The sequence below is a fragment of the Nannobrachium achirus genome (genome assembly GCF_963921795.1).
Source record: "Nannobrachium achirus genome assembly, chromosome: 22".
Taxonomy (NCBI): Eukaryota; Metazoa; Chordata; class Actinopteri; order Myctophiformes; family Myctophidae; genus Nannobrachium; species Nannobrachium achirus.
The window spans coordinates 18,926,397-18,951,469 of record NC_137829.1 but is presented as its reverse complement, the minus strand read 5'-3'; the positions used below and the strand labels follow the sequence as shown (position 1 = coordinate 18,951,469).

General features: G+C 42.2%; 3 protein-coding genes across 3 annotated transcripts; 2 read left to right on the top strand and 1 right to left on the bottom strand.

The window, feature by feature from the left end:
- Nucleotides 1–23: 23 nt before the first annotated feature.
- pdcl3 (phosducin-like 3) lies at nucleotides 24–5,581 on the bottom strand. The gene is made up of 6 exons (XM_080753087.1): nucleotides 5,490–5,581; nucleotides 4,633–4,753; nucleotides 3,378–3,468; nucleotides 2,217–2,360; nucleotides 1,710–1,918; nucleotides 24–1,201 (listed from the first exon to the last, which is right to left on the bottom strand). Exons 1-6 carry the CDS (start codon nucleotides 5,493–5,495, stop codon nucleotides 1,053–1,055), a joined length of 720 nt encoding a protein of 239 aa, XP_080609213.1. The 5' UTR covers nucleotides 5,496–5,581; the 3' UTR covers nucleotides 24–1,052.
- A 4,018-nt stretch (nucleotides 5,582–9,599) lies between these two features.
- LOC308307467 (large ribosomal subunit protein eL14-like) lies at nucleotides 9,600–9,998 on the top strand (the record flags this gene model as incomplete). Its single annotated transcript, XM_080752731.1, has 1 exon — nucleotides 9,600–9,998. One exon carries the CDS (start codon nucleotides 9,600–9,602, stop codon nucleotides 9,996–9,998), a length of 399 nt encoding a protein of 132 aa, XP_080608857.1.
- A 9,205-nt stretch (nucleotides 9,999–19,203) lies between these two features.
- LOC308307804 (EKC/KEOPS complex subunit TPRKB-like) lies at nucleotides 19,204–19,740 on the top strand (the record flags this gene model as incomplete). Its single annotated transcript, XM_080753099.1, has 1 exon — nucleotides 19,204–19,740. One exon carries the CDS (start codon nucleotides 19,204–19,206, stop codon nucleotides 19,738–19,740), a length of 537 nt encoding a protein of 178 aa, XP_080609225.1.
- Between the last annotated feature and the right edge of the window lie 5,333 nt (nucleotides 19,741–25,073).

The window sequence follows — 25,073 nt, the reverse complement described above, 5'->3', positions numbered from 1 at the left end:
CAGAAACTCTTCCAAAATACATCCAAAGTCCAAAAAAAGTATTTTATATAATACATCTTGTAATAATCAACAATGACAGACGATCAGTAAAAAGCAGTTACCAAAAACTGGCATTGATGAGGGTAGCAGAGGTCATTTCACTTGTATTTGAACAATTAGAAAATGTATACATACATTCTGACGATTAATATGAATCATAAAATAAAAATGATCCAGAGTTGCCTCTGCTTCAGGACATTGGTTGAATATCAGATTAAAACTATATTTATTTGGCAATAACCTTATGGCTGAACACAATGCATACCAGAAACTAGGGATGCACATTAATTAATTGCACGTTTATAATCTCCGTTCGACGCCAGGTCCGAGGACCACCAGGGGTCCAAATGGACTCTTATGGGTCTGTAACCGAGTTAAATACATACTGAGGATTTTACAGTGTAGAGCGGGGTCCTTAAGATTAAACAAACAAAAACTAAAAACATTGTGTCTCATGGTTGTCCGTGGCCTAATGCAGTGTTTCTCAGACTTTCAAATGTTAAGGTCTCCCCTTAACTCTGGCAGTGTACAAATGGAACCAAATCTGCCAGAGTTACAGACTTGTATGGGTCAATTTAGACCTCCCTAAAGGAACCCATTGAGTCCCTGGAATCCACTTTGAGAAACACCGGCCTAATGTATATCAAGCTGGTGGTCCTTCAAAAAAAAAAAAAAGCATAATTACATACCATGTTAATAGTTTGCATAATTTGGCGGCACTGAAGTATGCTGCTGTAGTTGATCATCATGAACATGGAAACCCATATTGTATTCTCCGTTCAGTCTTAAAACAGCTGCATGTAAACGTATCGTTAACAAGATATATGTGTGGATATTTGAAAATAAAAATAAACCTGTGTCCCCAATCGTCCTCGACTGAAATCATACTGTCTGCGTATGTTCCACATAGTGGTGACAGAGCCTTCCGACTGGTGTGTGTGTGTGTGTGTGTGTGTGTGTGTGTATGTGTGTGTGTGTGTGCGCGCGTTGGGGAGGGACAGGGCTCTTTTCTATCAGTCCTCGTCTTCGGAGTCGTCGCTGTCTCTCCGCGTGGGGAGAGTTTGTCTGATGGAGGTCATGAGTTTGTCTTCGATCTGCTTCCTGGGGTTCTCCTCCAGGTCCGTCTTCACGGCTCCGCTCTCCGATAACCTCCACTCCAACTCTGGATGAACAACAGAGAACAACGTGTAAAACCTCAGCATCAGGGCCACGGGTTAAAGCAAAAAAACAAAAAAAAACAAGACTGAAATGTATTTTCAGACCATGTCTCTCTCAATATGTGCGCAGCGCACACCAATATTTGGGGTGTTTCCCTGAAGTTCTGAACAGCCTTCACTGAATGTGTGTGTGCCAATCCATGCTTCTGAAGTTCTGTTGTATTCTATTGCTAGTCTGGCCAATTCAAATACTCAGATCTTTAAATTATAACTGCTTTTTAGTTTGGAGATTGATGTTAATTGTTTTTGGCATTGGACACTTGAACATGTAAATAAGAATTAATGTGGACATAATGATGGAAATATTACATTTCTGTTCATTCTATCAGTTTTTATCCAAATGAATAGACACAATACTAACCATTATGCAAAAGAATTGGATTATCTCACTAATCACAATTCACTACAACAGGCCTAAGATACAAGGTTGTAGTAGGGGGGTCTCGTACATACCTTCAACTTTAAGGTTCATACCGCCGAAGACGAGAGGGCCGATAAACTGAGCTTTCATTTCTCCCTCAAAGTAGACGAAGATGGTGGGCAGGTTACGGTCGGGATAGTTGGGGATACAGGTGGTGGAGATGGACTTGACGAATTTGGTCTGGGGGAACTTCTTGGCCAGCATGCACAGGTGCTGGTTGATCAGCGTGCACAGAGGGATGCTGGGAGAGAACAGAGAATGAGCCGGTTACCAGCAGATAAATACAAGACACATTTTATGTAGATATCCTTTTGCCTATCTGTCTTGTTGGTCAAATAGACTTGTTTCACCAATGAGAAGTTTAAGCTGTGGACTCCAACCATAGCTTGGCTGAGACCGTTCCATTATAGACTAGATTAGTATTGACTTGGCCAGGGGATTTAAACCCAACCTCCCAGGGCCAGGGCAGACAGAGCTGGTTCTAAGAGGTTAACAGGTAGGGCAGGCTATAAAAGGGCCAATCTAGTTGGATGTCTTACCCTTGTTTGTAGAGATGCAGCACCACCCAGATACCCTCGCCGGCCTTGTTGACTTCCTTGATGTAGTCCTGACCAGAGATCTCCGCCACCTCCCCGAACACGTTCTTGATCTGCGTAGCTTTCCACTCTGCAATGCGCTTCTGTCTGAGATGGTAAAATAACACCCACAAAATACACACAATTAGAAATCTTACAATAACTCTAAAGACACATTTTAAACTAGAAATATGCAATTGGAAATTGCAAGTGTGGTTGCCGTGACGCGAATTTTGCAAATTAATTTCGTCTTACCATTTGAATTTTTCCCATTCAAGTCAATGGGGAAAATGTATTCACCATATAAATGAATGGCCATATATGGAGATCCCTGATGTCATACTGTGTCAGACATCTATGATGTCAGCCATCTCCATATTTGGGAAAAGTTAAATTTAATTAAAGTCAATGGAGAAAATTGTGGGAGAGTAGCGCGGCAAAAAAAAGTTTACTTAGGAGACGATGGAAGATGGAATAACGTCTGAACAAGTACCATAGTCCAGTTGCCCTGCAGGGGCAACCACACCAATTAAAAATAATCTGCCATGATCAATATGTTCATTTCATTTAACATGTTTTTTCTTTTTTTAACAACATAAATACGGAAATACAAAACCCTCTTAAAAATCACCTCTAATTCTGTGTTAGTTTCTAATTAACGAGCTGTGAGAATCAGTTCCTCCCACGAGAGACAACTCCACTTTCAGCAGATGTGAAAAAACCTCTGCAGTGACAAATTTCACACCAACACCATTTGCTATGGCCATTTCAAAACCTTTTGTTGGCAAAGAGACACAGGAAAAATGTGATGCTTTCAATTCCACATAACTCTTCTAGAGTTTTGAGTGAGTTACAATAATAAACAATATTTTAATCATTTATGTTAATTCTAACAATATACAATAAACAGTACAGTGCAACTGTACTGTGAAATACACATAGGCCTAATATTTTTGTCTTACTTATAGATTGGGTAGTATCAAATTCCAGTGAGTCATTTGTCTTTAAATAAAACTTTAAATTACCGCTAAATAAATAATGAAAACACAGCAGGCCTAAAATGCTTCCCATGTATATGCCTAAACTAGCCATTAAAACCATGGTGAGTGACTTTCTACTCCTTACCTGTACATCTCAATGGCAGCCTCGTCCTCTTCTTCAAACTCGTCCTCGTTGTCCTCCAGCTCATCCAATGTCATGCTTTCGTATGTTTTCACTGGTCAATTACAAGGCAGGTAGAAGAGTCAATTATTAGACCAAAGATTAATTATATATACTGTTTATAACAGAATATTTGCTTTTAGTCAAGTTGACAGAACAGAATAACTGTTGGAAAGTGCTTTACAGCAGTGGTTCTCAAAGTAATGAGATCTACAAGTTCACACGGCCTCGCATTGCGAAGCATTATGAGCTTGTAGATCAGCTATTACTTTTTTGCTTCTCTTATTATTTGACAATTTGGCCAATGTTTGACTAGTTTTTATAGTACCGTTTGTTGATTACTTTTGACGCAGACATAGTATTTTCTTTGTCTTAAAAGTCTCTTAAATTGTCACTTTACTGTCATCTGGGCCCCCCCCCCCCCAAAAAAAAAAATCAACCCGACCCAGAGGTTGAGAACCAGTGCTCTAATGCAGAGGTTCTCAACCTGTGGGTCAGGACTCAACAGTAAACACACCAGCATAAAATATAAGTGTATATAGAGGGTATCTGTATATTTCTAAAGTGACAAATTAAGGACTTTAGTTTTTAATACCAAATTAAACTTTGACCAAATTGTCAAATATTAGAGGCAGAAATTGTGAAAATAGCTGATCTACATGCTCACTTGTGACTGTGAGCATGTAGATCGTCTATTTTCACAATAGAACCGTGTTATACAAAATGTAGTCTCGCGTGGCCAGACGGTTGCCTCCGCGATTTGGTCAAATGCTCCCAGCATACAGTCTGGTGCATCGAAAGAAGAACGATGAGAAAGCGGAAGTGAAGCCCCCACGTCACTTCCGTTTCAGTCTCACATCACACATATTTATCATTATATAAATAAAAATCATATAAGCATGTTTAGCTTGCTGCTTAGCAGAAATGACATTTTAAAATATATTTTTTTGAACGTTAATGCCCGTTTTCGATACTCGCCGTTCGGGAGCTGCTGTTCCAGACTCTATATAGCATTCAGAGATTGTGGAATAGTTGTCTGGCTACGCGAGACTATACAAAATGTAACGTTTCAACTCGCTTGTAGGGGGTGTGTGTGTGTGTGTGTGTGTGTGTGTGTGTGTGGGGGGGTCCCCAGTTATGATTTTGGGGGTTGTGGCCTGAAAAGGTTGAGAACCAGTGCTCTAATTCAAAGAAAAACACCAACAATCAGCTGTCTTACCAACAGACTGCTGCTGAAGAGCCAACTCCTCCTCTTCTTCGTCTACATTGGGAGTTTCTTTGGGAGGAAGAATGCCTTTCTTCCTCAGAATATCATTCCACTCGGTGTCTGCGTTTGGGTCCTGTGGAGGACATACAAGACATTCATAGAACTCCTCGCAAAGAGAGAAACCCCCCAACCACCCTATCACTAAATTAAAGACAAAGCACATTTGATCTTTCTGTACAAAGAGAAACACACAACACAAATTATCTCAAAAGTGCAATGTCTCTTCTAGCCAGGGATTCTATCTAGTGACTTTTGGTCTCTCGTGTCAAATCCTAATCAGGACATGAAATGTAGCAGTTTTGAGATCTATCCATTTTTTTGCTACACTAACATAGCTACACACTGAACAGAATATCAGCAGTCCCACATTATATGTACATATGACCCATATATTATGTACACATATGGTCAAATATATTAAAATTGACCCATTACAGGTACCGAGACTGTACAAATGGAACCAAATGGACCCGTAACTCTCGAGAGTTAAAGAGGACTGATAGGACTTTAAATAGGGGTATAGATTGAGGTCCAAGAGATCAAACAAAATGGTATCAAATGGAGGTCCCTGATAGACAGATAGATACATACTACAGACAGATATAGACATACAGACAAACAGATAAATTACGTTTTTAGCCACCCATTAATACAGCGGCTAAACAGCATAGGGCAGGCTAGCATCATAGCCCTTCCTTTAGTCGACTAAATGACACAAATTACAGACACGCATCGAGAAAGACATGTTTAAATGAAAGAGTCTAGGTAAACGATGTAATGAAAATGGAAATAATGTAAAGATTACAAACCTGCATAGTGACAAAAGGAGAGAGACTGAGAGATGCGACTGATCTGTGAGCTGAGAATCACACCAATACTGCTGTGTTGCTTCACACACGGAACTACAAGGCTCGTCACCTTAAACGCTCCGGATGAAAACACACGACCGAGGGATTCTAAAATAAGATCAAGACTGTGCCATGTATGTTGATATAAAACCCACTACCATGTTTTTATTCATGCACGACTCTCGCGGTGATAAATGTCTAGTGCCAGTTATTACTTTAGGTTGTAATGATCCCCGTAGTGAAAGGGAACCAACGCTGAGGCTGACAATAATAAGGGTTGCACCCATATCCGTTTGGTCTCCAATATGTCCATATATGGAGTGGGAGCAGCAGCCGCAGCAGCAGCAGCGTTCCATTTGTGAATGACAGCGAGACAACAGCTGTAGATACACTTCGCACGTGTGTGCGTGGGTGTCGCGCGCGTGTGCGACACACACACACACACACACACACACACACACACACACACACACACACACACACACACACACACACACACACAGCATTGGTATTCAAATGTACGAAAAGTAGAAAGTAGGCCTACTCATAATGCAGTGTCCCATTTCACACGTTTTCAAATGTATAAAAATCTTTTGAAAATAACAGATCTACAAGCTCATAGGGGCTGTTAAGTATGACATCATTTTGTAGGCAGAGGAGAATTTCTGCCCCCCGTTTCCGTGAATCTTTTTACTATTTTTACTATTTACACATTTTTCTTCTCTTTGTTGTTGAAAGGAAAGTGTTAGAATTATACTTTAGTCGTTATTTTTTAGTCGTTGTTTTTTTAAATAGCGAGGGACAGAAAATGCTCTGGGGGCAGATTCTCCTCTGCCTACAAAATGATGTCACGGCTTAAAAGCCCCTATCTGCTCTTTTCAAATGGCTGAAATGTACAGGGCTGGGCTGAAGTGGTTAAAGGGATATTCCACTTTCAAAAAGACTTTTGGTCATTTTATCATCTTCAGGCTTTTATGAACTCCCTGAACAGATTTTAATTTGCTTGATTCAGTATTTAGCCTCCCCATACACACCAATTGTAACTCTAAACTCAATTTTAACAATGATAGATTCATTAAAAACACCCATTATCTTTTCCTGGTGACTCATAATACCCTCCTAATACGTGAGCAGGCCGTTTTTTTAATAACTTTTTTCATTTATTTTTAATACTTTTTGATTGTATTTTTTTTTTTCATTTTCCCAAAGAATTATTAAAAATAAATGAAAAGGGTTATAAAAAACACATTAGGAGTCACCAGAAAAAATAATGTCTGTTTTTAATGAATCTATCATGGTTAAAATGGAGTTTGAAGTTACAATAGGTGTGTATGGGGAGGGACCCTGTAGGAGGAGGGCCAACATTTACATCAAATCTAAATATTGAATCAAGCAAATTAAAATCTTTTCAGGGTGTCCATAAAAGCCTGAATAGATGACCAAAAGCTTTTTTGAAAGTGAAATATCCCTTTATGTTTTGTAAAATCGATCAAAATCTACAAAACTCGTAACGTTTTCAAATAAATGGAGTGGAGTACAAAGTACAATATTTGCCTCTGAGATGTAGCGGAGTAGAAGTAAAAGTAGGCTACTGAAAATTGGAAATATACTCCAGGTAAAAGTAGGCCTACCTCAGAATAGTACAGCAAAGTACACTACTTGAGTAAATGTACTTAGTTACTTTACACCACTGCACACACACATGCTCCAAACGTGTGCCTGCATTTCAAACGCCTTGGTTTTACTTTAAGGGTGAATTTATACGACTTAAATAATTTGTGAGAGCTGAAACAAATAGATAGGATACAACAGCAGTGACAAGAAGTGTAGGCTGTGTGAGGAGGAATCAATTGGCTGCAACAATCTACAAAGTAATAGTAACTTAGGCCTAGTAGGCCTACTATAGGTTTTCTAATAATTGTGGTGGAGTAAAACGTACAATCCTTGCCTCTAAGATGTAATGTAGTTGTAGTAGGCTAGAACTACAGAAAATGGACAAAGGCAAGTAAAGTAGGCTAAAAGTACCTCAACAATGTTCTTGAGTACTGTACTTGAATGTACTGTGTTGCTTTTTCCACCATATAACATACTATTAAATCAGCAGTAAGCCTATTTGTCCTGTCAGTGGCCTAAGTCCTTATATCTGTGACTAAAACAGCATATGTTATATGAGATACTTAAATGGTTTCCTGTGCAAATAAGCAGACACGCTTACTCCTTTTAGTTGACCTTGTACCAGTGAACTGTACCATCATGAAACTGTACCTTTTCCTATGCAAACTTCTAATAAAGTCTTCAATCAATCAAAGCCTTCTTGAAGTTTGAAGTGTAAGTTAACTTTCTATTATCTCACACACACACATGCATGCACGCGCGAGCGCGCGCACACGCACGCACGCACGCACGCACGCACGCACGCACACACACACACACACACATGGTCCGTAAATGTATAGATAAATGGTGCATTTATATAGTGCCTTTATCCAAGGCGCTTAACAGTGATTGTACATTACATTCACCCATTCACACACACATTCATACACAGATGGCGGAGGAAACCATGCAAGGCACCAACACCGGGAGCAACTAGGGGTTCAGAGTCTTACTCAAGGACTCTTCGACACTAACTCTTTGGTAGCCCGGGATCGAACTGGGAACCCTTCAGGAAGCCTCTGTGTTCTAATGATGGTTTCTCTACCCCTGAGCCTCTGCCACCCCATCTAGATAGAGATAGATGGAGTCATACATCATAGAGGGCTGACGTCATAGATGACCGACGTGATGTCACAGGCTGGTCAAATGAAGGGGTGTCGTTGGTCGGCTCATAACGTATTGTTTATTTAGAAATGGCTCCAGGGACCGATCAGGTGGTTGGCTTCGGATTGGTGTGCTTCAGCCTCCTGTTGTTTACTTACTACTCTACCTGGGTCATTGTTCTGCCGTTCCTTGACAGCGGTCGTGACCTGCACAGGTATTTTCTTCCCAGGGAGTACTCTGTCATCATCCCTGGTATTGCAGCAGTACTTGCCCTCTTCTGTGTAGGGACCTTCACTGTAATCGTCATGTGGAGGAATCTAAATCTCCAGAAGGTCGACTAGATCCACAGAGAGGGGTCTGAATGCGGACCGCAGATTCCTATTGGGGCGGATTCTGAAGGCTCATAGGGGTGGATTTTGAAGCAGAGGTGGATTCTGAAGGTTCATACTACCCAATAGAATCATGGCACTAATGTCACGTGCACACTCCAGGTAGGGAGCTCTTCGTTGTGTTCACTTGGACCGCACAGAGGTGCCAAAAGTTGGGGGGACAAAGATTTACTATTCTGTCCATATCGTGACAACTCGGGCGGCGCTGAGTCGGCTCATGCAACCTTCTCAACACTCGACACCGTGACTCACTCGTTGACGCTCGCTCGGCGGTGTCTCACGTGGCTCAAGGTCGCCTGAGACGGCCCGCTTCCATCATCATCACCGAAAACAAGCGCTCCTTCCACAAGCGTCACACAACCAGGGTGGTTTTAGGATTCTTTAGAATCCGCCTCCCCTACAGACTGTACAGCGGGAGGGGAGATTCTAAAGAATCTACATTCTCGACAGAGTGCAGTCTAGTTCTATTAAGCGTCCCGCAAAGCTTGGCCAATGTGACCTTGGGCGACCCTTTTCTCGGGACAAATGGGCAAAGCCAGATGTAGGAGGTCCTTACACGAGCACCGCTCAGAAATAAGAAGTGAAGCTCTGGGACCCCAATGTACACTGCGAAATACTCTGTGTTAATTTAACAGAGTTCTTTAATCTCAAGAGTTACGGAGCCATTACAGTCCCAGGACCCGACGTTAGGTAGATGACCTTTAGCTACAAGTATACTGTATATGTAGCCTATATATGGATTATACTAACTGTACATCGCCATAAATTTGTGTTTATAATGGAGGTCAATTGATCGCGCTGGCACCATGACATGTCCAAATGTCATATATGACTGATGTCACAGGCATGGTCGCATTATAAATATAATTCCTCAAGAGGCCTCCTTCCACAACACAGATCTCTACAGAGGTGTTCAGCTGTTATGGTGTACAAGCGCTACGTTGAGATCGGCCGTGTTGCCTACATCTCTTTTGGGTCATACGCCGGCAAGCTGGTGGCCATCGTGGATGTCATAGACCAAAACAGGGCTCTGGTCGAGGGCCCATGTACAGAGGTGCCGAGACAAGCCATGGAGTTTGAGCGCCTGCAGCTCACTGACTACACCATCAAAGTTCCACACAGTGCCCGTCAGAAGTTTGTGAAGAGGGCCTGGGAGAAGGCTCAGATCGACGAGAAGTGGTCTGAAAGCAGCTGGACGAAGAAGATCGAGGCCAGAGAGAACAAAGCCGACATGTTGGACATTCACCGTTTCGAAGTGGTGAAGACTAAGAGAGAGATGAAGAAGGAACTAAGACCTGAGGTGAGGAAACTGCAGGAGTAGGCCGCTGCAAAGAATTAACGTTATTACTAGCGCCAGCAGAGTGTAGTACTGCGTTCTGTGATTTTGTATGTGGCGGATCTGTTTGCTTTTTACGACCGTAGCCAATCAGGGACCGGAATTCTTAGTGATGTCGCCATTAACAGCCAATGAGGGACCAGCATCGTCACCATCGACAAGTGCGACCTGATATAAATATCAAGGCAAGCTCTGCTGGCGCACAAGTATATTTTTTTTAATGGCCGTCCTGAAACTAGCAGTCGGCCATTCAGGAGTTGTCCCGCTTTTCCCAATGGCCTGAAAGCACTGACTTTTCTCCCATGATATAGGTACAGGCTATTCTTGTGACAACTATTAATGGGATTGCAAAGTGAAGACCTGTTTCTAGGACACTGCCTTATCACTCTTTGTGACAATTACGCTAAGGATATACAGTACTGTATATAAAAATAAATAAAAAAGTGGAACGTAATGTTTTTACTTTCATAACAGAAATGCTCTTTAGAGCAGGAACAGTTAAATACCCTAAGAATATTGCAGATAATCTATGATATTTAATCAAAGAGGTGGAAAATAAAAAGGGACTTGTACATGAATCAGGCCAAAATGTCTGTCATGATTGGAAAAGCTACGTTTTGAACGTTAGTTTAGCCCATCACTGCGGATATGACCCGGATATGTCACTCTTACCTCATCAGTGGAAAAGAATGGTTTATTTAATTATTTTCAGAGTAGCAGGTTTTTTTTTAACCCTTTTATTGTCTCCCCAATGACTCACTTGGCTGCCAGTGAGGAGCCCCACCGGGAGGACGTAGGCCTAAAGCCGTCCTCCTACTCCTCCCGCCCAACACTCCCTGCTGACCAGTACCATACTGCCGCCCCAGCCCGTAGGACTAAATGCATTGACAGGGTCGGACTGCGACATAAATTCAGCCCTGGCATCTTGGCCCAGACCGGCCCACCACAACCGGCGCGAACCGAACACAGAAGATCTACCCAAGCCCACACGTTGTGGCCTTGCTGTTAAATGTTTGTGTGGGACTCCTGGGCCACAGTAGCCTGGGCTACTAGGCCAGTATTCAGATGATAGACAAGCCAGTGGGCCAATCATGTGATGTATCTCTGCTCTGTGGGGTGTGCGCCAGGCGTGATTCCTAAACCCACCAGGCTTGAGTTAAGACCCGCCTCGCGGAAACGCGAGGACTTCCAGGAGTCAGAGGCATATGAAGGCATGAGGACTTCAGAGGCATGAAGACTTGTACTTGAGAAAAGCCTGCATTTGCACAACTATTAATTTCTCACTACAGTGCTCAAAATAAACTGTAGCCTACTAAAAAAAAAACTTGAAACTGACTTAATTGTACTGTGCTTAAAGGTGCACTTGCAGTAGTTTAAACACTTCAATAGTATAGGTCTACAGTGTAAAGGGAAAACTTTGTAACTTTGCTAAAGAGAAAAACGTTCTGAGAAAGCTATTAATTTGTCACTACTGTGCTCAAAATAAAAACTCTTACTGATTATCAGTTAAATTGTTATGGTTTGGATATGGCTTTGGGCCTATTATGCTGCGTGTATTATTGTAAAATGGATCAGTAAGTAGGTAGGTACTTTGCACTTGAGCGAGCAGCACTAACGTTCATGGGCACTTTCATACTTAAGATTATCGAGAGGAGGCGGGTCTTAACTCAATCCTGGTGGGTTTAGGAATCACGCGTGGGCCAGTGCTAAGGAATGGCTGCACAGCCCATAAATTAGGCCTACTGTAAAAATGGCACTACTGTAAATGGTACCTTAAAATTAAATTATTATTATTATTATTTTGGCCCACAGATCGACCACTTGTTTTACTAGCATGGAAAATGATGGGTACAATTTAAGCAATTAAAATGCAAAAAGTAGGCGTACAGAAATTGATTTGATGATTGAAGCAATGTAAGAAGACCTATCTTTAATAATAATAATATCATCATTATTACTTACATTAATATCTCAAGGCAAGACAAGAGCATATCTCACACACCTTTCAACAAAAAGAACAATCAAATACAGTCATGAAATTTGCATATCAAATATCCAAAGAACTATACAGTTCAGTCTCTAGCCTTCTTTTGTCGCAAGTTCGCAACAGTGCACACACGCGCACGCACACGCACACCTACGGTGGGACTACACCAAGCCGTTTCGCGCGCGTCAGTGCGTATGCGTGCGTATGCGGGGCGCGCGCGCGTATGCGCGTTTTGGATAGATCCAATATATATCAATTCAGCCGGCTACACCAGGCGTACGGATAGCGCGAACCACGGATACGCATTCCCTAAAAATAGGATCGGTTCTATTTTTTAAGCACGCCTATGCGTTTTGTACATAGACTATCTGGTCTTCCTCCCTCCTTGGTGTAGCCTGGAGCGTTTACGCATACGCGAGCCTCTTCACGGACAGTACGCGCGTATGTGCACATTTTTTGGTGTAGTCCCACAGCTAGGATCAGAGTAATTACATCCCAGAATATTGAACAACGTTGACATCTTGTGGACATTCTGTCTAACTTCAGCACACATTAACGCCTAAATGAAACACACCCGCAATTAATGTAATTATTTTCAGCTGTGTTTACTAGTCAAAAACCTCAGGACATTTTAGTTTCCACTCTAACAACATCCCTGCCTGAACCCACAAGTAGAGTGAATTTCTGTTTTGAAACTTGCACAATAGTTAGAGGTAAGAAAATGTTTTAATTTAACCTCAGATTCTTGACTTGTTTATTTAAGCCTTTTCAAATATATGGGATGATATGGGAAAACTACTTAATAGCCAAGCCAAACTAGCAGTCAGATCTACAAGCTCACAAGGTGGCATTGTGTTGCGAGCTTATACTGCTATTTTAAGAGGTTTAAGCCCTGGGGGTCCCTGGTCCAGTGGTGTGTAAAAAATAAAATCCTTTGAAAATAGATCTACAATTTGTAGATCTGCTATTTTCAAATGGCCGAAATGTGTATAGGCCTAGGCCAATGGGTATGTTTTGTAAAAAAAAAAAAAAAGTAGCTAGCCTACTGTAACTAAGTTTTGTTGTTGAGTAAAAGTAGGCCTACAATATTTGCCTAAAAGTACTGAAAATAACCCTGTAAAGTAAAAGTTGAGTTGAGTAGCCTACTCTTAGTTACTTTACGCCGCTGCTCTGGTCAACTACATAAGGTTGAATACAGTGAGTGGAAGAAAAAGGCTAGGCTACTCGCATGTTTTACTTAAAGGGGAACTCCACCACTTTTCAACCTATCTTCATATAATAGACGGGTTTCTTGTTTACAAACATTGAGACTAAATGCACAGCTGACTGTATCATGTAATCAATTCCGTCCAATCCCCAAACCTGTTGTCTTGGGGAGCGCTGGTTCATTGGCTAATTTTGGTACCGACCCTGCGCACGCATCTACTTCTTATCAGTGTAACGTGGACCAGAAACCCGTCTAGGTCCTCACTAATGTTCATGATAAAAAATATCAAAAAAATGTTCTACTCAGTTTGGGTCTCATAGGAGAGCTGCTGTGGGTGGGTCAAATCCTTCCTACCGGTGACATCATCAATGGGAAATGCAAGCTAATAGAAACTGCAGGCTTTCTATTCCTGAAAAAGTTGCAATGTTAAAGTGGAAGCCATTGTTCTCGTGAGAATATATATATATATAGGCCTATATATTTTTTTTTTTCAAAAATATTATTTACATTTTTTTTGTCAAACGATGATGTCACCGGTAGGAAGGATTTGACAGCTCTCCTATGAGACCCATACTGAATAGAAAGAAATTGTGCTATTTTATTATGAACATTAGTGAGGACCTATTATATGAAGACAGGTTGAAAAGTGGTGAACTACTCCTTTAAGTAAAAGTATAAATACTGCAATATAGAAATTCTCTGTTACAACTTACAAGTAGAAGTACGGAATTCAATATTGTATTCAAAAGTATTGGCATCAATAAGTACTTAAAGTACCAAAAGTAAAAGTACAAAATGTTTGAAAATCGTCTATTTTCAAATAGCCAAGGTATAAAACATACATTAGTTAATGTATGTTTTATAATTTATAACTGCAAAGTAAGTTTTCAAATAATTGTAGTGGAGTAAAAGTACAATATTTGGTTCTGAGAGGACCGAGATGTATTGGAGTAGAAGTAAAAGTGTTGTAAATTGGAAATAAGATTCAAGTAAAGTACAGATGCCTCAAAATTGTACCAATTGTACCAGCCAGAGCTGGTCGACACTACTTGGTTACTTAACACCACTGGTTGAATAAACCTTATACTTAGTTGCCCAGATTCCAAAGGGATATACCAGTAAGACTCCCTAATCGGGAGATAAGCGACCGTAGGTCGCTTATCTCCACAAATAGGGCAAAAATGTGTTTTTCCAAAATGTTCCTGATCCATGTTGATGACATGAGTGTAGACATACTGTGTAGTGATTTTGGTGATTTTAGGGCAAAATCTGTAGGAGCAGTGTCCAAAAATGTGTTTTTAAAAATCGGCCTGAAGGTGGTGCTATATGGGACAGATTCATGTTGATGGGATGAGTGTAGACATACTGTGTAGCGATTTGCGTGATTTGAGGGCAAAAACTGTAGGAGCAGTGTCCAAAAATGTGTTTTAAAAATCGGCCTGAAGGTGGCACTAGAAGAGGGCCATGTGAGAAATGAGGGGTGGGGTCTCCGCGTTGCCTTGGCGGACGAATAGGTACCGGCCCCGGCTCTCCCGGACGCTCCTAGCCCGAGTTACGGCATTTTATGTGAGCTGCAGTGGAGGGGGTCCTCCACTGGGGGCGCCACCACTTTTGCACCCGTTCTGGAGCACCAGGAGTGGGTGGTCCCCAGGAATTCCCCGTGAGCAGCCCCGTTGGGGTGGTCACTTGGTCATTTTTGCACATTTGGTCAGTTTTTACACCTGGGGGTCCCTGGAGCTCCGGGGGTCCTTGGAGGTTGTAGTTTGGCAGGTAAGGAGTGTGTGTGCAAAAGTTGGCATGGATGGGGCCAACGGTTGTGGAGATATGAGCAGGGCAAAAGTGTGACGTGTGACTGACTGACTGACTCACTCACTGACGGACAGCCTGTGGAGGTTTTGGTAGTAAATGCGACCTACGGTCGCAACTAGGTCCCGTCCTGTTTTTGCTCTACACTAGCAGTTGCTGAAAATTGCCGATCTACAAGCTCCCAAGTGTTCTGCTGTGTGTTGAGTTCGTAGATTGGCTATTTTCCGGGAATGTTAGCTCCGGCCGGAATGGAGACACTAGGAGTATTTTGTATTTACCCCTAGTGTCCCCATTCCGGCCGGGTATCTACTACTGAAATTAAAGATTCATATCATAAATGCATTGTTTTGTCTTCTCTCTATCCAGGCATGGCAACCGGAAGATTTCTTCTGTCAGATGAGATCTTGCTCTGTGCGATCTGTCTGGATGTGGTCGCTGAGCCGGTCTCTACACCATGTGGCCACAACTTCTGCAAGGCGTGTATTCAACACTACTGGGACACCAAGGACATTTACCAGTGTCCTCTGTGTAGTACAACATTCTCAACCAGACCTCGAATGCACGTCAATACCGTCATGTCAGAGTTGGCTTCAGGACTTAAGAAGTGGGCTCAAGTTCTAGAGCAATCTGCTGATGGTGTTCTCTGTGACGTCTGTACTGTGAGGAAGGACATGGCTGTGGTGTCTTGTCTGGTATGCCTGGTTTCTCTCTGTGAGACGCACCTGGAGCCTCACCAGAGAGTTGCAGGCCTCAGGGGCCACATGTTAACTGCTCCTGTACCAGGCCTTGAAGACCGGTTGTGCAAGGACCATCACATACTCCCTAACCTCTATTGTAAGACGGACCAGACTTGTATTTGTGGCGTTTGCGTGAAAACGCACCACAAACATCACTGTGTCGTACCACTTGAGAAAGAATACGAATCCAAACTTGCAGAAGTGCCTGAGACGATGGCTAAAGTCCAGAGTGCGATAAACGCACGGTCGCATAGGATCGCCGAGATCAAACGCTCAACCAAGAGGGCGCGAGTCTTCAATGCCCAGCTGATCCGCACCCGGCCAGAGCTGGTCAAGGTGACCGAGGACCGGCGTAAAACGGCAGAGCAACAAGCGACGGGTTTCATTAAAGAGCTGAGCGTGGAAATCGCTGTGCTCAACGAGAAACACGTCGAGTTGGAGCATCTCTCTCGTTCTGACGATCACCATCGCCTGGTCCTGTTCCTGTCAGGCTTGCCCACTCTGCTGAACGAGGAGCAGAAGAACACAGTGGTTGATTTCAATCTGCCTGACACCACCTGTGTGAGAAGATGTGCAATTCTTCTGGCCAAGGAAGTCAATCTTCAGAGGCTGAAGGATTGTGCAGTGGATGTGACCCTCGACCCAGACACCGCACACTGCAACCTCGTCGTGTCCGTGGACGGGAAAGCGGTGACGCTCGGAGCAACACCTCAGAATGTTCCCGACACTAAAAAGCGATTTAAACATCACGCGGTGTTGTCAAAGGAAGGGTTCACATCGGGGAAGTTTTACTACGAGGTTCAAGTAAAGGGCAAGACTAGCTGGGCTGTAGGAGTAGCGAGAGTGTCCGTTAACCGAAAGAATCCCGTCAGCATGTCTTTTGGGAATGGATGCTGGGTCATGGTGCTGGGTGCCGGACATTATCGAGCATATGGCTCGGTGTCTTCAGCGTTCACTCTGTTTGTGAAGGAGAAGCCACAGGCGGTTGGGGTCTATGTAGACTATGACGCGGGACAGGTCTCTTTTTATGACGGGGCTACTGGCACTCACATCTACACCTTCTTTGGCCAGTGTTTTAACGAGAGACTGCATCCATACCTGTGCAATCAATCTGACCGCAAGCCTCTGACGATCACCCCTCTACGTCTCCCAAATTGACTTCAGTCCAGTCAGTGTGATGGTAGCTGCTGTGTTAATTGTTTTGTGTTAATGTATAGGTGTTAAGTTATTTGTTTTTGGGGTTCTTTCCCTTCGACAGAGTGAGAGCTGTTTTCACACTTCACTAGGCCTTTTAACAAAGTTATACTCAAAATGTAACTGACATTCATTTATGAGGATATTGTTTTTACTTCTAGAAAGGCCTGTCTTTTAACTTGTTTTGTAATTGTTTTAATAAAGCTTATTTTAGATAACATTTTTTTCCCCTTTTTCTGCCCCCTATTGAAGCAACTACAGCTTACCAGGGTGGTATTTAACTTACTGAGTGGTCATTGCAACTAATTTACATTGTGACACCTAACAGCAGAGTGTAGCAAATTCTGATGTTTATTTTGTAGCTACATAAGATTAATTTTATTTTTGTATGGCTTCTCAGATCAATGCAGCGGTACAGTAACCTGATAAACATCACTATAAGAAATCGTAGGCTTAGGCAATTAACAGAACATTGATCAAAACTGATATTTAGAACCAATAACTGATTCTAAAAAAACTGATCTAAAAGCTCACATGCCATTAATTGTGAGTTTGTAGATTGGCTACACTTTAAAGGACACATTTGTTTTTTAACAAGGGTCCATATTTTAGATTGTAATTGAAGAAAAGAGTGTTAAAATGTTTTCATTTACCCTTATCTATTTGATTTCAGTGGGTAGGCCTATGCGTACATGTGGCTAAATATGTCTTTACACACAATAAGCCCATTCCCAAGATGCACCACGATCTTTCATGGGAAGATGTGACTTATGGGAGATAGGAGTGTTACTGTAAATGGTAATAAAGAAATTGCTGGCTTGTGTCTAAAAATACATATTTAGCCACTTTTATGCATGGCCCCACGCACTGAAATCAAAATTGCTAAACGTGCTAAAATGATAGAATGAAGTAAATTAAAACATTTTAACACTCACCTTTTCTCTCAAAAAACACGTGCATGCATATCTCCTTGTATGGGCAAGCTCTGTCTGTGACGTTATAGTATCTCAAAACATGGAATTCTCATAGGGACCTACACACAAAGCCAGATGTGGGAGCGGTTGGCACTGCTCAAACAGAGCTATCCGTGTGCAAAAGTTGGACTCTGTAGAACCAGATGTGTGTTGGTTCTACATAGTAGAACCCTATCCATGCTGACTCCGAACTACATGGGTCTCTGCATCAATTAATAGCAGGGATTATTATTGAATCCTTTTCTCCTCCCCATAATTGAAGTAAATGGGGCTTGGATCAGGGCTGAAACCATGTCCAAATTCCATTGGGCTTGTGAATGTGACATTGAGTGACGTCAACAGTGTGATGCCTGTAAATGCATTTATATAGCACCTTCATCCAAGGTGCTTTACAGAGATTGTGCATTGCATTCGACCATTCACACACATTCATACACCGATGGCAGAAGAAACCATGCAAGGCACCAACCTGCTCACCGGGAGCAACAAGGGGTTCAGAGTCTTGCTCAAGGACTCTTCAACACTAACTCTGGGGGAGGATTGAGGATTGAACTGGGAACCCTCTGTGCTCTAATGACGGTTTCTCTACCCCTGCTGAGCCACTGTGCACTGCCTCTGCATGATGGTCACTGATGTCATCAGTGATGATGTGATGATATCAATTATGTCATCAGTCTTTAAAAAATAACATAGCTACAAGTTTTAGGTTCCCCTGCTAGGGACTCCCTGGAACTTCTTGAAGGACCCCACGTTGAGAACCACTGTCTCATTTATTTTGGACAGACTGATTGATATCCATAGTTATTGCGACCGTCAGGTCGCAGTTACTATCAAAACCTCCACCAGCTGTCTGTCAGTCTGTCTGCCAAACTTTGCACACACACACTCCTTGGCTGCCAAACCGCAACCTCCATCCCTCATTTCTCACATGGCCCTCTTCTAGCACCACCATGAGGCAGATTATTGCAAAACACATTTGTGGACACTGCTCCTATAGATTTTGCCCTAAAATCACGCAAAGTGGTACACAGTATGTCTAGAGTCATGTCATCAACATGGAGCTGTCCCATTTAGCACCACCATCAGGCCCAGGAACCAATGGCACTTACAGGCCAATTTGTGTAACGACCTGACGGTCACTTATCTCCCGATTAGGGAGTCTTACTGGTAATAAGGTGATATCAGTGCGCAACATCACCAAGTTGACATCACCAGGGCGGCAGGGCCTACTGGTAAATAAAGTGCTGCTGGTCATTGGTCCCCATACATGTGCACAGAAGAGGTCATGCATGTAACAAAGGAACTAGAGCTGTATCCAGAGTACAGCATCACTCAGCTGCTCTTCAAAGACGTGAGAAACGCAGCCGAGATGAGACGGAGTGCCGTGGAGGGTGACATCAAGTGTGCCCTGATCAACCCATCGATGCTACTGAATCCTCTCCAAGTGCTGGTAGCCGCAAACAAGGCCGTGCACTCACAGAAAACCGATAAGATGAAGACCAGAGGCTTGTATTCAGAGATCATCTTCAACCTGTCTCCGGGTAATAACATATCGGAAGCTTTCAAGAGGTTTGGCGTCAGGGACAGCGATGACTCTGTGCACGTGACGGTGGTTCACTCCAAAGAGGAGGAGTCACGTGATCGTCTTCTCTCGGACATAGTGGCTAAAGTGGACGGGCGGCAGCTTCCGGTGGATCACGTCTCGACGTTGAGCGACCTCGAAGAGATCAGGAAGACGTACAAGGTCACCGCGCAGGAAGAGAGGTGTGGAACTCTGTTGGATGCAGTCATCTGCAGGATGGCTACCAAGGATGCTCTGTAGATTCACAAACTCTAGTATAGAGGATATGCGCATGCATAAAGTGAATAGCAAATCGAGTGGCAAAGTGAGTTTAACGTTTTAACTCGGTAGGCGTTTCCATACGCCTCCATTTCATATATGGGCTATACCAAATATTGTCATTCCCAGATATGCGCTTAATATTCTCCATATATGGGCATAAAATGGACAAGGACATAATTAATTTGCAAGTGTGACTTGTGATGACATCAGCTATCTCAATATAGGCATAAAAGGGACATCAATCCAGAGCATGTCAGAGCGACAAACCCATAGAACCACAGTGTCAGGCGTGACGTACAGACAGAGATATGCGGACAAGATGTGCCGGTTGTCATAGTAAACTCGCGACCTACGGTCGCAATAATGGTCTCCCTTCTCAATAAAGAATACAAGGGATCAATCTGCCCACTCTTGGTTTAAACAACAAAGAAAAGACACAGATGGAGGGCAAAAAGACCACCAATTTTCAATATTGAACTATGTCATTAATATACCTTAGAGGAGTTGTGTGGAAATGGAAAAAAGGTTCCACCCCTTCTGTGTTGCCTAGAACTGGAGGATTGATTTTGGGGTTTGTATTGTAAAGTACAATGTGTGATGTCATCAAGTTGTACTTTACAATACAAACCCCAAAATCAATCCTCCAGTTCTAGGCAACACAGAAGAGGGGGAACTTTTTTTCTATTTCCACACAACTCCTCTAAGGTATATTAATGACATATTTCAATTGAAATTATTGAAAATGGGTGGTCTTCCCCTTTAATGAAACATTAAACATAGAATAATCTCACAGATTTTAATGCTGGAGGGATGAAAACACCTCACTGATCCAAATGTCAAACCTCATTGGACAGAAGTTCAGTTACAGCAGTCAGTCTGTACATGTAATCAATGTGGGAATATAAAATATCAGGTGATTGTTTTTTTTTTTTTACACGGTTTGGTGGTTGGTCGACAAGGGACAGAGAACATACGTACATTGTAGAGAAAGAGAATAAACAGGCACAGAAACCATGCTTTAGGAAAACTGTAAAACAAGTTTTTAAAGAACTTAACATTGAGCAATACGGTACAAGAAAACATATAACCAAGTGTACATTTTCAGTGTATCACATTCAGAAACATGTTCTTTGAAGTCCTTAGGCACAACTGAAATATTTGGCAGTAAATTAAAGGAATTAACTTAAACCCTTTGTGTTCTCCACCAAAACACATTTAATTCAACTTTTCAAATAAATGCCCTAATGATTGTTTTACTAAAAACACTGTGTTGTATAGCTTCATCGTAAGAAAAAAGTTTGTTCCCATTTTGTCAGAGCAATGATGCAATTTTTCCAATTAGTCTATCCACAACTTTCCAACATCCCATCGTGCATTGCGCAGAATGTGCCGGCAGCTTCTGGCAACGCAGCCGAGAGTGATCTACAAGCTCACAACGGTTGCATCTGCGACGTGACATGAGCTTGTAGGTTTGCTGTTAACCGGAAGTGTCCCGAAAATAATGCTACAGTAAAGTCTCGCGGAAATAGGTGGATAAATACGGAACCATATTTCCTTCCCTTTACACAACAGGTAGGCAGGAGTTGTCATGTGTCGCATCATAAGATGTCTATCGCATTGAAAACAGTCAATTCATTAATGTCACCTGAGCCCCTTTCACACATTTCTTCCCCATTACCCATAAGTGTGCCGTTAGAGTTTGAGTGATTCTCAAACGTTCTAATTTCAAGGGCCTCCAGTTTGGTTTGTATTAGGCCACGGAACCGTTGCTATACAGTACATACTGTATTCTAAGGTTTGGTTTTACATACTATTTGCTTCGGGTACAGTTAAGGCACACAAACATAGAATGAGTCATCATGACACCTTCGGTCTGTCTCGGTAGCGATGACATTCTAAAGCGGAGCACACACACCGGATGTGGACGGCGCGCACATTTTTGGACCACACGGCAACGCCTGGAAAATAGAACAGTGGCGTATTCGGCCCGGTGGGCCGAGGCGTGAACGCGTGCCTGCGCGCGTCTGACACCACCGGCCGGTGTCGGTATGTTCATTGAAAATAATGAGGGCAGATGTTTTGACGCGTGCCGTCCGCACCCGTTGTGTCCCCCCCCCCCCCCCCCCCTTAATAGTGACCTCAGGGAAATGTAGTTGGTATGCACCGGACAGAGGGTGACTGTACCATACTGTAATGCAGTGGTTCTCAACCTTTTCAGGCCGCGACCCCCCCAAATAATCATATTTGAAGTGGGGACCCCCACCCTGCACAAGCACTTGGAATTGTAGGAGTTGGCATTACATTTAGTTTGACTCAATCTGTTCCATTGTGAAAATAGACAATCGAGATCTGCCATTTTCACAATTTCTGCCTATAATATTTGACAATTTGACCAATGTTTGACCAGAGGTACTAAAAAGGTCTTTAAAGTCCTTAAATTGTCACTTCAGAAATGTGAAGATACCCTGTATACACTTATACTGTATGTTGGTCTGTATACTGTTGAGTGAGAAAACAATGTTAACATTTAGCTAACCCCCCCAAAATAATTTGGGGACCCCTCTGGGGGTCCTGACCCACAAGTTGAGAACCATTGCTGTAATGGACCTGCTACTGTGCAGGGCATAATTGATACTTTCCTTCCTAATTATCCTATTGATTACTTTTTCGAAAGAAATTAAGAAGCACATTTTTGGAAAGGGATAACATTCATTTATATCAACGACACAAAATTATCTATACTGATTATTTCATTATCGACTAGTTCAATTAGTCTGATTAACCACTTAAGCCCTATTCCATACCTCTTCATACAACGGTATTACGCAAAGATTGTGCAAATATCCAATGCAACGCATCCCACAAATATATAATAATAATTAAACAATCCATTTAAATGGATTGTTTGATTAACTGTTGCATCTCTAGTACTATGCCATGATCCGATAGTAGATGCAGTATGGGTACAGTACGGTATAGCATTGCTGTTGGGTAGAAAGAAGCCTCAGTGTTTTTTTCATAAATTAATGCCCTACTTGATCATAACACAGGGTCACACAATCAAAAGTAGCAGATCTGCATACTAGAAACGTTATTGTACATATGTACGAGTGAATGGGCTTTAGAAAGGTTTTCGGAGACATCGTACTGATACTCAATTACTCATACTGAATATATATATATATACGTAGTACAAGGGTATCGCTTGCATTGCGGAATTTGCGTCCGAGCACTGATTTTCAAACTGGCATGTCGTTAGCTTGGAAATCTCAATTTGGCAGCGTGCGGAACCATCTTGTGATGGAGAATAAATTAAGTTTAAGAGTGGGTTAATATCACTCAGCTACGATAGAAGCCATTGTGCTAAATCAGTACTCTGCTCGTAAGGTTTATGAACCTGTGCTCACACTTTAATAGAAGCATACTGATTTTGCATCATGGTCCAGCAGCCTATACTGTATGTAGCCCTGCACCATTAATCACAAGAAAATATTACATCTGTAACTTCCATAAACAATACATTTAATGAAGAGGAAAGGTTTGACAGGACTGCTTTGTGGTTCTGGGCAGAATCCTGGCCCACATTATGTCAGAGAGAGAGAGAGAGAGAGAGAGAGAGAGAGAGAGAGAGAGAGAGAATAATTATTTATGTATGTTCAAATTGACCAACAGTTACACTCCCTTTTGCTCTCTGCTGTGTATGAAAGATTCTCCCACCTATACCGTCCAATTCATACTTCAATCCCAATATTTGTCCAAAGAAATTAAGATCATATATTTCAGTATTGTGCAGCCCTACATACAGTATATGTTTGTGATTCATGTCTATGGCATTGAATACCATGCATGTTTTCTATGTGTCAGCAGCTTCTAAGGCCATCTTGTTCCCACAATGCGAGACCATCAGTTGTACAGATGTTTCCACTAGTCTCACTAGTGTCACACCTGCACCTTTTTAGGTCAAGCCTGTGACATCTAAAGTTTTTTGTTTTGTTTTAGCTGCCAGCGCTTTTCTGCCATGCATTTATATGGTACAGATGTGCTGGAGTTCTCTTCCTATAGCGCAGAGCATCGCATTTCAGCACGCTCTCTGTCCAGCATTTTCATTTGATAGAAGCGCCGCACATCAATGTGACCTTTGTATGCAGGGGGTTGGACAGACATTGGACAGTGCGTGTCTGTGTTCGAGATCGGACTGGATCTTACTTGAGAAAAATATTTCACAACAATTGGAAAAGGTAAGGAAAATCTAAATCAAAAAGTAGCTGGCATTGAGGGCTAATTTGGTTAAATACGTCTGGTAGTGAATGAAAAAAAGGTGTCCTGCTATTTTTGAATAGCGAAGTATAAAATATGGATAAAGTGGTTAAAATGATTATGACGCTATATTAACTAATTTAGCTGGGAACCACCTGGAACCTCCCCAAGGACTTTGAGAACCAATGCCCCATTATCGGGTACTATGGTCAGGTGTCAGTTAGAATATGGTGCTGATCCAAGTATGTCATGGTTAGGGATGGGAGTGGAAAAGAAAATTACGTCACGATTATTGAGGCCAAAATAATTGTGATTGACGATATAATATCGCGATAATCGAAATATGCTTAAAACTTAAACTGCCACTTTTGTTAAACCACTTGAACCCCCAGCATCCCCATTCTGGGGTTGAACGTTCACAAAAAATAGCCAATCTACAAGCTTGCAACACGCTGTAAGCTTGCAGATCTGTAATTCTTGCCTAATCGATTTGTGTAGTGTGAAATAAGAGCCTATCAAATGTGCTCTTTACAGGTCTGCTTCATCAAGTATTGAGCAGTGGTTCTCAACCTGTGGGTCGTGACCCCCAGGGGTGTCCCCAAATTATTTTGGGGGGTCCCCCAACATTGTTTTCTCACTCGACAGTAAATAAACCAACATAAAGTGTAAGTGTATAGAGGGTATCTGCACATTTATAAAGTGACAATTGAAGGACTTTTAAGACCTTTCTAATACCTCTAAAATGACAAATTAAACATTGGCCAAATTGTCAAATATTAGAGTCAGAAATGGTGAAAATAGCAGATCTACATGCTCACAACGCCTCGCGTTGCGAGTTGTTGAACAAAATGTAATGCCTCAACTCAACAACAACTCCAAGTGCTCGTCAGGGTGGGGGGGTCCGCAGTTCAAATATGATTATTTTGAGGGCCACGCCCTGAAAAGGTTGAGAACCACTGGTATAGAGGGGTTGAAGTGCTACTGAATTTGCAGCTCAATGAAAGCGAATTCATCCTAGTGTATGACGGAGGACAATTTCACGATTAATTAAAATC

Excerpts from the sequence above, each read along its gene's own strand:
- pdcl3 (XM_080753087.1), bottom strand. Across the intron at positions 1,919-2,216 it reads CTGCATCTCTACAAACAAGG|CATCCCTCTGTGCACGCTGA; the intron begins GTAAGACATCCA and ends GTTCTCTCCCAG. Across the intron at positions 1,202-1,709 it reads TATGAACCTTAAAGTTGAAG|AGTTGGAGTGGAGGTTATCG; the intron begins GTATGTACGAGA and ends TTGTTCATCCAG.